This window comes from Lagenorhynchus albirostris, chromosome 2 (assembly GCF_949774975.1).
Source record: "Lagenorhynchus albirostris chromosome 2, mLagAlb1.1, whole genome shotgun sequence".
Lineage (NCBI taxonomy): Eukaryota > Metazoa > Chordata > Mammalia > Artiodactyla > Delphinidae > Lagenorhynchus > Lagenorhynchus albirostris.
Window position 1 is genome coordinate 71,740,994 of NC_083096.1, and position 13,555 is coordinate 71,754,548.

General features: G+C 38.5%; 1 protein-coding gene across 5 annotated transcripts in view; it reads left to right on the forward strand.

Annotated features, from left to right (window-relative positions):
• Positions 1-13,555, forward strand: part of SPTA1 (spectrin alpha, erythrocytic 1) — a 65,998-nt gene that overhangs the window by 40,582 nt on the left and 11,861 nt on the right. For 2 of the 5 annotated variants that reach the window (XM_060142273.1, XM_060142272.1), the window contains exons 27-41: positions 1,531-1,630; positions 1,745-1,942; positions 2,802-2,945; positions 3,481-3,584; positions 4,033-4,195; positions 4,458-4,589; positions 5,103-5,240; positions 5,426-5,530; positions 6,581-6,789; positions 7,966-8,086; positions 8,688-8,809; positions 9,305-9,437; positions 9,949-10,047; positions 10,811-10,973; positions 11,581-11,657. In XM_060142273.1, the coding sequence (XP_059998256.1) occupies positions 1,531-1,630; positions 1,745-1,942; positions 2,802-2,945; positions 3,481-3,584; positions 4,033-4,195; positions 4,458-4,589; positions 5,103-5,240; positions 5,426-5,530; positions 6,581-6,789; positions 7,966-8,086; positions 8,688-8,809; positions 9,305-9,437; positions 9,949-10,047; positions 10,811-10,973; positions 11,581-11,657 (2,008 nt within the window). Of the gene's footprint in view, positions 1-1,530; positions 1,631-1,744; positions 1,943-2,801; positions 2,946-3,480; positions 3,585-4,032; positions 4,196-4,457; positions 4,590-5,102; positions 5,241-5,425; positions 5,531-6,580; positions 6,790-7,965; positions 8,087-8,687; positions 8,810-9,304; positions 9,438-9,948; positions 10,057-10,800; positions 10,974-11,580; positions 11,658-13,555 lie in introns of all 5 variants that reach the window. The other 3 variants (XM_060142275.1, XM_060142276.1, XM_060142274.1) reach the window with 3 other exon arrangements.

Genomic DNA, 13,555 nt, shown 5'->3' on the forward strand with positions numbered 1-13,555 from the left:
TATCCATGATGTGGGGACAGCTAGAGCCTGGGTTTTGTATGTTACAGGGGTAAGGAGAACTAGCAAGAGATGAACTCAGAAATGTTAAAATTAAGTCCTGGAGAAGTTTCACTGCCTTGCTAAAGACTTTAGACATTATCACGTTTTAGCAAATATGCACTTTATCTGTGGAACAGTTCTCACATTCTGCCCCATCATATCAGTCTGCTGAGAGGATCATTTAGAATTGAGGGTTCAGGAAGTAGTAGTTTGCAATGCAACACTTTTGAAGAAAAAAGGGGGCAACTTTGGCAAATGATTGCAGTTGCTCTTGGCAAACCCCTCCCCAATTCAGGGTCTCTGGAAAGCTATAGTTTTTCATACAGTATAAATAAGTAGCATCCATACTCTTTCCCCCAAATCATATATATGCTCATCTATCTCTGTATATATAGGTTCTACCTGTAATTAAGATTCCAAGTTAAATGCTGCCTCTTTCTCTTTATGAAGTCTTACTCTTCAATATTTCAAAAGTAATATCCCCACCCTCAGAGCAACTCTAACACCTTATTTTATCTCTTTAGGACAGTCTTGCTTTTTAGTACTTTTTAAAAACATGTATTAGTGTCTATGTTTTGTTTGCTTTTTTTTTTTTCTTCTTTCAATATAAAGTGTGAGCTCCTGGAAGGCACAAATATATCTCTTTCACAATGTTTGGTGCGTAGTAAACACCCAATAAAACTTAATTGTTTAAATAAGTGAATAAATAAGTTTACAAAAGAAGAGACCATTTTGTCCTAAAGCTACTGATTCCTGTTTAGCAAACAAGAGCAAGGGCATTCTTCATGAGATGCTTAATCTGACCATCATATATAGTTTTTTAAGTCAGTGCATTATTATTTGACATTTACCATCTGGAGCAGATGGACTTGAGCTCTCCTTGCCTAATTTCTTGACTGCTAAAAGAGTGGGAACTGGCCCTGATTTAGTCAATAGCACAGGAGTAGGGGGTGGGGGTGCTATGTGTGTGTATGTGTTGGACAGAATCATGTACTGGATTCTATTGGGAATAAAAGTAAGAAGAAAGACATGCCTTCCCTCAGATTCTATACTAAAATAGATCTTTAAACCCAAGATCTATCCACTTTAAAGGAACAGGACTTGTTAGGAGTAATGGAATATGTACCAGTCCAGGATTCCAGTGTCTGGGTTCTACTCCAGATGTCTGCTTTTAGTTTTAGCACATGGGCAAATTGCTTACATTCTCTAGGCCAACTTCTGCATCTCCAAAATGGAAAGAAAAGAATTCCCAGAATTCTACACAAAATTATTGCAAGAATCAAAAGAGATAATAAGTGAAGAAAATTTCAAAGGCAAGGGAATGCTATTATTAAGTTATAAAGTGAAAACAACAAGTCTAAAATTTGTGAAGTATATAAACTTGATAGAAAATACTGATATGGAAATGTTTTCTAGAGGAGAAAAAGCCCAAGGACGGACAGTTCTATAGCAAGTTACAAGGTTCTCTTGTCAATATGTCTCTTTCTCTAGGGACCAACAGAATTGGCTCAGTGGCATTGGTGGCATGGTATCATCCCAGGAGCTAGCTGAGGATTTAACTGGCACAGAGATCATGATAGAGCGACACCAGGTACGGTTACAAAAGCCGTAGTCCCTGATCACATGACCTCACGACCTTCCCTCATTTTACAACTTTGGTGAGATGTCACTGGCCTCCACAGTCTCTGCCCCCTTGTTGCCACAGGAGCATCTTGCTGAAATGGAGGCCGAGGCTCCCACCTTCCAAGCCTTAGAAGACTTCGGTACAGATCTTATAAGCAGTGGGCACCGTGCCAGCCCTAAAATTGAAGAAGAACTTCAAGCTGTCAAACTAGAGAGAGATGAGTTGGAGAAAGCTTGGGAACAACGCAAGAAGATGCTAGATCAGTGTCTTGAATTGCAGGTACTGAAAATTCCCAATCATTAGGCAGGATTAGCTGCACTCTGTTTCATCTATGCAATTTTATGTGGTTAATACAGGTGCTTATTTCACTGGACTTCCATGGTGAAAGCATAAGGGCATCTCTTGATTATTTGACATTGTATTTCCTGCTCTGTAGACTGTTCATTGTGGTGTTCTTTACTCCTTATTCCTGTTAAAAAAGCCAAACAAAATAGGGGTCAGTCCCAGGGCATGGGGGCATAAAATTGGGTGATTATACTTTATTGATTGATTGAGGGTTTGATTGATTGTGTTTTATTGAGAACCTACTGTGTGCAGGGCCCTGGGAACACAAAGATTAGTAAGATAGTGTCCCTTTCCTAAAAGTAATGAAATTAGACATGTAGGCAGATCATTCTCATACAGTAAGATAATTACTGATAAAATGCATGAGTGTTTTGAGATTATGGCAGATGGAGTGATTAACGCTTTTGAGGGAAGGGAGTGAGAGTGTCACAGGTTACCCTAAAAAATAGTGTTTACCAGAGTCCTAAAGAAATAACCAGCCAGTATTTATGTATAGGATATGGGAAATAGTGAGAGTATTTCCTATACTCCAAGGATGGAGTATAGCTTATATGAGATATATAGCTCATATATACTTATATGAGAGTATAGCTTATATGAGAACATAAAACATGTTTTCAGGGAAGAGTAAAAGGTCTAGTATATCTAAGATTTATGGTATAAATGTTTCTTGGAAGAATATTGGCACACCTTACAGGGTCCCTTATATCAATATCACAGGAGACTGGGGAGATAATTTCCTCTGTCCACCTGGAATGAATATATCATATACGTTCAACTTTATTCCCCATAGTTTTTCCGAGGGAACTGTGATCAGGCTGAGAGCTGGATGGTGGTACGTGAGAATTACCTAAGGTCAGATGATAAGGGTTCCTTAGACAGTCTGGAGGCCTTGATGAAGAAACGTGATGATTTGGACAAAGCAATCACTGCCCAGGTAATAACAACTAACATAAGAACTCCAATAATAGCTATTAGTAATAATAACAGAAATTCTACACATGTTTGTGGTTTATACTTATTTTAATTCCCATTTGATTCTTAGAGAAAACTCTGAAGTAGGCAGGGCACATGGTGGCTTAGTCTTAGCCAAGTCGCATGGGACACTGGACTTTTTACTTTAAATCCAGCTTTTTAAAACTTGACTTTTAAAATTGGAAGCTATTTTATATACTGCCTAACATCCCATCCAATGTGGGAATCATCTTCTACAATGGCCATGGGAAGTGTCTCTTCTATAGGGAACTCAGCACCATACTGAGATGGGAAGTAGCTCATTTCAGTATCATTATTGTTTCTCCTCTTGTTGAGTTAAAACCCACCTCCCCATAAGGCATTTACCTTTTGGCCTTGGTTTTGTTTCCCTTTGTGAAGCCACAAAGATATCACCGACCTTTTCTAGGAGGGAGTCTGGGATTGCATGAAGGGCCTAATTTCCATGCATCTGGGCTTTTTCTCTTTCTTTTATCTAGGAAAAGAAGATCACTGAACTAGAACTTTTTGCTGAGAAGCTCATAGCTGATGACCACTATGCCCAGGAAGAGATTGCTGCTCGGCGCCAACGGGTACTAGACAGGTCAGGCCCGAGCAATTGTTTTGTGAGTTATAGGTAGTTGTAGCAAAGCGGCCTCTTTGTTAACACTGAGGATGGTGGTAACACTGAGTTCTCATTTCTAAATGCCTAAAACTATCTTGAAAATTTGGGAAATGTTCTGATCTAGACTCATAAAATGAAAGACTTGGAAGTTACCTTAGAAATTACCTGACAATCACTTTATTTTATATCTGAAAATAATGAGACTGTGTTATATATAACATGAATATATAATAATATAAATATAATATGTAATACATAAGGAAATATATGAATAAATAATATATAACTATGTTTATATATATGACATAGAAATATATAAATAATGAGAGAAGAAAGGGCAGGTAAGCAAATAAGAAGATTCATGAATATGGCATCAAAGCTTGGTGGAAGGGTAGAGGACAGAGAGTAATCTAGCCCTGACTTCCAGATGGAAGGCTCTCAAAGAACAGCTGATTGCTGAGCGAACGAAACTTGGAGACTATGCTGACCTAAAACAATTCTACCATGACCTCAAGGACCAAGAAGAATGGATCAGTGAGATGCTGCCCATAGCCTGTGATGAATCTTACAAAGACCCCACCAACATTCAGGCAAGTTCAAGATAAGAATCTTGGAAAACTTCAACATACTCAGATTGTTGGATGAATGGTCGCCTTGTGATACTGAACACTTCCTTACTGTTCAGAGCACTGTCACTGCCTTCAGGGACTTCTGAGTCTAATGTGGAGTGAGTTCTTCAGAAGTTATCATCACCTTGGTTATGATAGAAATGCTAACTCTTCCTTTTAAACAGAATTTATCTCATCTTGCTTCCTAAATTAGGTGGTAATTTAGTTTCTGCTTTCCCTTCAGAGAAAATATCTGAAGCACAAGACCTTTGAAAATGAGGTCTATGGCCGAGCTGAGCAGGTGAAAGGAGTCATCACCTTGGGGAACACTCTGATTGAGAGGAGGGCATGTGATGGCAATGAAGAGACCATGAAGGTAGGTCCTGCTCACAATGGGTTTTGGGCTACAAAGGCACACGAAGAGAAATCTTTTATACTCTTTCAATGTTTTCATGTGTAGGGATATGGAATATGTTTCATAGTTAATTGTCTTCCCTTTGATTTTTGCACAAAGGAGGAGGAAAATAGTGATGCTCAGACCTTATCACTCCCATCATACTCAGTACCTTGACCTCCAAGAAAGCTTTAGACTTAATTCCTATGTGTTATCATGCTTGCCTTATATTTTCTATCCCTACTACCAAGAGCTTTGATATTTAGGCATCAGCCTCCGTAATCAGCCCATGACCCTTTATTCAAAATTTCTTCTAACACCTCCCGTTGCTTTCTCAGATTTAAACCAGCATAACTGATTTAAAATATCAATATATAAGATTCCAGTACTGGCAGATTTTGACTACACCCTAACTCCAGAGCCTCCCTACGTTATCCTTTCAAGTTGTCACAGGACCCTAGACACCATAATGACCACTCAATTTTGGGAGGCTAGGGTCAAGTAGAAGAGTTGGAGAAAAACTGGGACTACTTGTTTGAGAGAACAATTGACAAAGGACAGAAGCTCAACGAAGCTAGTCGCCAGCAGAGGTTCAACACAGGCATCCGGGACTTTGAGTTCTGGCTCTCAGAGGTAATTATACCTGGAAATGGTATGGGCATGGGATCTTAATAAATACTTGTCAGATAAACAGACTTTTGCATGAACAATTTCCTTGACTCTTCTTGGGAAAAGTTGGGGGATGTATTTGCTAATCTTGGTCTCCTTAAAGACAGCTTGCATCTGACAGCTTTATTTGTTTATCCTTCCATTCCCAGGCAGAGACACTGCTGTCCATGAAAGATCACGCCAGGGATTTGGCTTCAGCAGGAAACTTGCTAAAGAAACATCAGCTATTGGAAACAGAGATGTTGGCCCGAAAGGTTAAGTAGTGTTGGAATCCCACTCCTCTGGCCAGAATGGAAATGTTTGTGACTTCTTTCTCCTGTCTTAGGAGTCCATTTGAGAACATAGGCTTGCAAAACTGAACTTAGTGTTCTCATCCATCAGTCATTATAATCAGGTCAAGTCCATGGGCTTCAGAACCATTAACCTATTTTCATTAAATTATATTGAATAGATTCTAAGACTCCAAGAAGTAGATCCTAAAAATGATCTTGTTTACTTTTTAATGACCTATGTATATAAACTCACTCTCTTCCAAAGCTGAATATCTGATCTGGTCTTTGAGAGAAAATAGAATTTTATTTTACAGAACAACTGAAAAAAAAAATAGGGGACACATGCTGTGGAGTTGAACTATAAATACACTCTGAAAATTCTATGGAGCATTCCAGTTGTATCCTAATATCAAGCATAGATGTGTCCTGAGAGCTGTAATAAACATTCAGACAGGTGCTCATTTCACACTGGAGCATTTTATATTATCGGTTTTATTGGGTAACACAGATACCCACAGAAAGGGCAAGAAGTCAAAGGGTTCTAAGTTCAGTTTCAGGACTTGATGATATTCCCTGTGACATCACTAGGCGGCAGACTTAGAATGCAAAGAGACACAGAAGAAGGCTGTGTTCTGGGTGGGATCAGCCTAAGAATATTACCAATAGAGTAGCTTCTTCTTGAATATTTCAATCCATCAATCTGTGTCATATTCTGCACTGTGAAAAGATAGTTCTGTGGAGACACAGCATTGTTCACCAAGGTCTTATTTTCCATATCGGGAGAGGAAGAAAATACAGGGGAAAACATCAGAAGGCCAAATGTATAGTTCGAATAATGTAGCCATGCTATCCATTATTGCCTCTGGTCTTGCCCTTATCCAAACTGAGTTAAAAGAGCATAAGGTCAAATTCATTATCTTCAAAAATGATCTATTTGACCCAGTCTTTGAACTTGAACTAGTAGTGGTTAAAGTCCAGGGTCTACTTAATACCTATACTATACTATTCACTGAGGACACTTGGGCTTTCTAGGATGCACTCAAGGACCTGAATACGTTGGCTGAAGATCTGATCTCCAGCGGGACTTTCAATACTGACCAGATTGTGGAGAAAAGGGATAATGTCAACGAGCGCTTCCTGAATGTCCAGAAATTGGCAGCTGAACACCATGAGAAACTGAAAGAGGCCTATGCCTTGTTCCAGTTCTTCCAGGACCTAGACAATGAGGAATTCTGGATAGAGTATGTACTGCCAGCTCACATTGCATGGCTAGTCCAAGAAAATAGATAATCCACCAAACATGTTCTTATTTGATGCTGAAATGAAATACATAGTTGCTTCTTGCAGTTTGCATTATTTCTTAATCATGTCTGCCTTAGCCTGAAATGAACATTGGTTTTATTTTTCCCAAATTTTTTCACTGTACGCAGGCAGAGGGAGACAGGCATGGAGGGAGTGGGGAGCAGTTCATATACATTCTGGGAGGAAAATTAAGAAACTGTATATATTTTTTTTGGAAAGAATGTGTAATGCTCATTCTGAATGAGACAGCTGAGCATTTACAACTTATCGGACTGATGAGATCTTTGTCATGATTCTTTCTGTATCTTGTGTATCTATTGTAATATGCCACTGAACTTGACACTGGCATAAAATGTTACATAGTACCTGCTATGGTATTATTGCTAATTCTACTTTTGTTATAAAAAATGTGATTGGAAAATCTTAGAAATTAAATTATTTGCCCTACTTCCACCCTGCCTCATCATGTTCCTCTTCTACAAACCTGCTGATTCTTACTTGTAATCAATGAATTAGAGGGAAAAAATGTGCATAGGGCAACTAGTAGGATATTTTTGAACCTTTTTAGAAATAGTAAGATGATATAATCTTGTCTACGATGTCTTTTACCATGCTTCATGGTGATATACAAACATTTTACGCTCAGAACCTATCCAATGACCATGATTCCTATAATGTCCCTCTTTATACCTATTTTACCTAAATTAGTTACTGATATTAATAGACAAAAATGACAAAGGTCATATATGCATATATGTTTGTATATGTATATATGTAGGTATGTGTGTCTCTAATTTTCACATTTTTTGAAAGAGAAACATTACTGTAAGTTATGGAGAATATACACACATAGACAGGCAAAGGAAGTAATGGGAAGGCTGTTACGGCTATGCATATGGTAGAGATCAGCATGTTATTTTAACTTGTATTGCCATCAGTCAGATATTTTGCTGAAAGCCTCTGCCTCTAATTAACTTTGTGATTAATGACACCACCGTGTTCCAGAATTTATCCCCAGCCCACCCCCAGCCAAACACACACTCTTAGAAAACCTTCATTTTAGGATGACCTCAGATGTCTAAAGTCTATATTTTTTGTTTTTTCCTTGGTCTTAGGGAGAAGTTGGTACGAGTGCGATCCCAGGATTATGGGAGGGATCTGCAGGGGGTTCAGAACTTACTGAAGAAGCACAAACGTCTAGAAGGGGAGTTGGTGGCACATGAACCCATCATCCAGGTAGGAATATGAAACCTGAAAAGACTGGGGTAATCTAATAGTAGTCCATGTTATGGATAAATGGTTTGAGGCTACAAAACGTGAAGGTGGCATGCCAAGGTCACATAGAGAGTTAGTCGTAGAGTTCACAAGTGTTCTCCTCCACATTTTGTCTCCTATGAATAGAAGAATCTGCATGGAAACTCATGCTCTTCCATGGAAGGAGCACTTTTACTCCAGGGCACAATTGCTGACAATTAGGTTACAGTTTGGGACATCTGGAAAATCTGTACCTGAGCTGAGCCGTATGGAAAGAGGACAGCCCTGAGTCTTGGCTTGGCAACAGGGTCACCCTGTGACCACGAATAATGCATAAAGCAGATCCTGGAAAGTAGCCTCATGCAAACGTCAAGGTATTTGTTCGAATACTTGGCGACGTTTAGCTTGCTAGATCTTACTGCAGCTTCCTTCATTCTCCCAGGATTGTCAGGACCACCTCGAGTACCTCCAGTTTGTAAAAGAGCCAGAGGGTGTGAAGGGCTAGACACTTTTTGCCAGGAAACTGTGGATAAATGGGGAGAGGTTGCGGGGTAATGTGACATGGAGGGGGTGTGTTCTTCAGAATGTGCTGGATATGGCAGAGAGGCTGGGAGACAAGGCTGCCGTGGGGCGAGAGGAGATCCGGGAGAGGCTGGATCAGTTTGTTCAACACTGGGACCAGCTCAAAGAGTTGACCAAGGCTCGGTGAGTTGGGGCTATGAGGCCCAATTCTATTCTTGGATTGCAGGTATTCGGTTGGTATGGAGAAGACATTTAAGTGCTTGCTCAGCATTTCTCCCCAGCTACCAATCTCTGTCTAATTTCTAAGTGCCTGCTCAAATGCCAAGTCTTCCATGAAGCTTTCCCCATGTACCCCAGGCAGAAATGACACTGCCTCTGTGTTCTGAATATACCTCTATTCTTGTGCTTACTTGCAGCTGCTGTCTTTTATCATTGTTGCCCTCCATGTGTTATCCTTCATACCACGTTATCCCCCACATCCCCGTTTTACTTTATACATCTCCCCAGTTTTAACATTACATGCAGTGCTTAGTAATAAAAGAATGAAGGGATATTTTTCTCCCTTATAACCATATAGTCCTATAGCCAATTAAAATCTTACAGGATAGTTCCACTCTGCTACATTCCCACTGCTTACTAGTTTTTTCTTATCTATTGGGGTTTGCTTTCCTCTTACAGAGGGATTCGGTTGGGAGAGTCCCTAGAATACTTGGAATTCATGGCGAATGCTGAGGAGGAGGAAGCTTGGATCAGTGAAAAGGAAGCTATGGTTACCCAAGGGAATTCTGGAGACACTTTGGCTGCTACTCAGGTGAGTAACAGGCTGAATGGATCAGTTTTCTTCTCTTTGAATCTTTTCTTAAGTAGTCAACATTTTCATCTGTAAAATTAGAATCTTTCTTCTGGTGGAAGAAGAAAACTTTCAGGTCAGTTCTTAGTATACGATGTTCTTGATACTTAATATTTTTCCACTAGATGGAATGTTTCCTAGAATTACGTAAATTTCAATGTGGGGCAATCCTTATGTACTACCTTGATCAACACTCATTCCCAAATCCAGAAAAGTCTAAGGTCACATGGTAAGTTAGAAACAATGTCACTTGTATTCCTTTGGCTCTTTTTCTGGTAAGATTGTCTTTCTGGCAAGTGAAGAGTTTGGGGAGAGGAATTTAGTGGAGCTATGCAGGAGTAAGGGGACACTCATCTAGTCTGCCAATTGAGTTGAATCATCCCTGGTGAATGGCATCAAAAGGAATCAGAATGTAAGTGGGATAGATTGTCTAGTCTTGGTAGTTTTGATTCTCACTGACTCATTTACACAGAGCTTGCTAAAGAAACTCGAAGCTTTGGAGAATGACTTCGCAGTCCATGAGATCCGAGTGCAAAATGTGTGTGCTCAAGGAGAAGACATCCTGAGCAAGGTGAACTGCGCTAGGGGTTCCGGGTCAAAACAGGATTTTCAAAAAGGGATTGGCCCAAATATAGAATCATGAGCAGTGCTAAAATCAAACATAGACCATTGATAATCTCTTCTAAGCTGGCTTTTTGTTATTTTTCAGTAAATAATTTTTTATTCAATTTCTGTTTTCTGGAAGTTTTGTTTTTCAAGTTCTTATAGGTACACTTTTTAGATTTTTAAAAAAATCATTTGTTGACACTCTTACTCTTATCCTCTGCAGAATACGGACTTTAAAAATATATTATACGTGACTTGCTTTGGTCATAGAGTATTTTAAGAATGTGAAGAAATTTCTTTGCATGCCTCTAGAGATGAGGACCCCACTGAAACCTCTTTGTAATTTGAGAACAATTGTTTTGTTTAACTGCCTGTTTTAACAGAGGCTCAGTGATCTAAATGCTGAATCCTAAAGAATACAAAAGAATGCTAAACAGAGATGACTCTGTACATTCGAGATGCTTATGCCAACTAAGAAGATCACACTTATATGGACAAACATGAGAAGATTGTCCAAATGCTGGGGTAGAAATAATCATCTGGGTGGAATAGATATTATTCTATTATAGGTGAATAATAGAATAATTTCACTAGATCTAGAAGAGAGTAGCTATATATTTGGAATGGGAGAGATGAGAGCTTTTTAATAATACTAAAGAATTCACATTTCTGGCCCTGGACACTCATCAGTATATCTGTCTCTCCTCCTTTCGACCTTGGTGTTACAGGAGGAAAGTCAGCATAAAGAGAAGATTTCTACCAAGATAGAGGCTCTAAAAGAAAAGACCCCTTCTCTGGCCAAGGCAATGGCTGCTTGGAAGTTACAACTGGAAGATGATTATGACTTTCAGCAGTTCAACTGGAAGGCTGATGTGGTTGAGGCCTGGATAGGTATGACGTGTGAGAGCCAGGGTCTTAGGTTTGAGAAACGCCGATAATTCCATTTATAGAATGGATCCTGGGGCTCTGTTGCTTACCATGGGAAGAAAGATGCTCCCTTCATTACTCACTCCTATCCCGCCTGGACACAATTACAATTACATTCACACACGTGCAAACACACACATGCCCCCCACACACACACAAACACACAGAGACACATGCTGAGGGGATAACTAAGTACTATAATTCCAGAGAACATCTTTTTTTGGAAACTGGTGATTTCACATGTGATATTCAGCAAGATAGGGCCATGGCAAAACATTCTAGGCAATAAACTGTGTGTTTGATTTACTTATAATTTATCTCTAGTCTGCAGTTTTCCTTATGAAACATTCAAAAGTCCTCTTGGCTCCAGCTCTGTTTCAGTCAGTTTTATCATGCATAAGTCTAGAAAAACAATTCACTGGACCCTACACCCCCCATATTCTAATGAATCATCTGTTTTGAGAGTCAGGAGGCTCTCTTGTGGCCTATAGTAAATATTCCTTTTTTCCTTACCACAGCTGGTACAAGACCAACTCTATTTCCCTTCTTATTAATTATCTTTGCTCTTCAGCTGAGAAAGAAACAAGCCTGAAGACCAATGGCAATGGTGCAGACCTCGCTGCCTTCCTCACTCTCCTGGCAAAGCAGGTGAGAGCAGGGTTGCCTTGTTGATAGATGCCCGTGAAGTCCAAGACCCATATCACACAGAAGCTTCACACAGGATTATTTCATTCCTAAATTTGTGGTTTTATTGTCTGTAGGACCTGTAATATTGTTCCCCTTTCCTTCGTGATAGAGATAATTTGCTAGTTTTCTCTCCCTCATCAGTCTTGCCAATAGGTGTTCATTTTTATTAGAGAACAAATTTTTGGCTATATAATTTTTCTCTGTTGTATCTTTGTACTATATTCCATTAATATCTTTTTATATCTTTATTATTTTTTAACTTCATTTCATATTACTTGATTTTTTTAAATTTAAAAAAAATTTTATTCACTCTTTTGGTGAATAGTCTTTGTACAATTGAAAAGAATGTGTATTTTGCAATAATTTATATTACCTATCAGATTTTGTTACTTATGTTATTTAAATATTTTATTTTATATATTTTAAAGCTAGGTTAAAAGTTGTGTTGACATTTAGAATTATGAAATAATCTTGATGAATTGATTCTTTTAATTATGAAAAGTTTCTCTTTCTCTCCAATAACACTTTTTTTAACACTTCTTAAATTTTTTTTCATATATTAGTATACGATACCAATTTTCTTTTGTTTACTATTTGCAATGTATATCTATTTCCAACCCTTTAAAAATATTTCTATGCCTTTATATTTTTTGTTTTTGTTGTTGATTTGGTACATTTATAAATTGTAAAATGGTTACCACTGTAGCATTAGCTAACACCTTCATCCTGTGACATAATTACCATTTCTTTCTTAAGGTGAGAACATTTAAGATCTACTCTCTTAACAACTTTAAAGTACATAATACAGAAATATTAGCTATAATCACCATGCTGTGCATTAGCTCTCCAGCACTTGTTAATCTTATAAATGGAAGTTTGTTCCCTTTGACCAATTTCTCCCCATTTCCTTCACCTCCCAGCCCCTGGCAACCACCAATGTACTCTAAGTTTGGCTGTTTCTCTAAGTTTGGCTTTTTTAGATTCCACATGTAAGTAACATTATACAGTATTTGTCTTTCTCTCTGACACTTATTTCACTTAGCATAATGCCCTCAAGTTTCATCCAAGTTGTTGCACACAGCAAGATTTCCTTCTTCCTCCTGACTGAATAATATTCCACATGTGTATATCACATACCTTCTTTATCTATTGTTCTGTTGACAGGCACTTAGTTTGCTTCTGTATCTTGGTTACTGAGAATAATGTTGCAATGAACATAGAAGTGTAGAGTGTCTGTATGTCTTAGATGCATCTTTTATAAATATAATATAGATGAGTTTGATTTATTATCTATTGATGAATTTAATGGAGTAGTAAATCCATTTACATTTAAAGTAATTAATTCATGAGTTTTATTTAAAGCTATAATTTAACACCTCCCCTCCCCTATCCCCTATCCAACCCCACTTTTTTCAGTAATGATTCAAGATGTGATTTCAGTTTTCCTGAGGACTAGCCTTTTTCAGTTTGCTCTTAAACCTAGGGACTTTAGAGGTTTCAACTAAACCTCTTTCACTAAGTCTGCTCCTACTTGATGTGTCCTGATCACTGTGTGACTGCAGAAAATTCTTAGATTTTAGATTCTTTAGATTTTAGATTCTACATTCTTAGCTACTGTTTTCTGCTTGACTTCTAGGACTTGTGTTTAGGAATCTATAAATACCCTGATGGGGACATACAGGGAGATTATTGAGCCTCCTTTTCTGCAGCTCCCTTTTCATGATTTTCTTAAACCGTGGATGCCCCAGTTTCCCAGAACTCCAATTTTTGTCCCTTTAGTTCCATGAGATGATCAAAAGATCTGAACATCTGCTTCCTCCACTACCTCACCCTGTACAGCTTATACTTCAAAGGGGAAA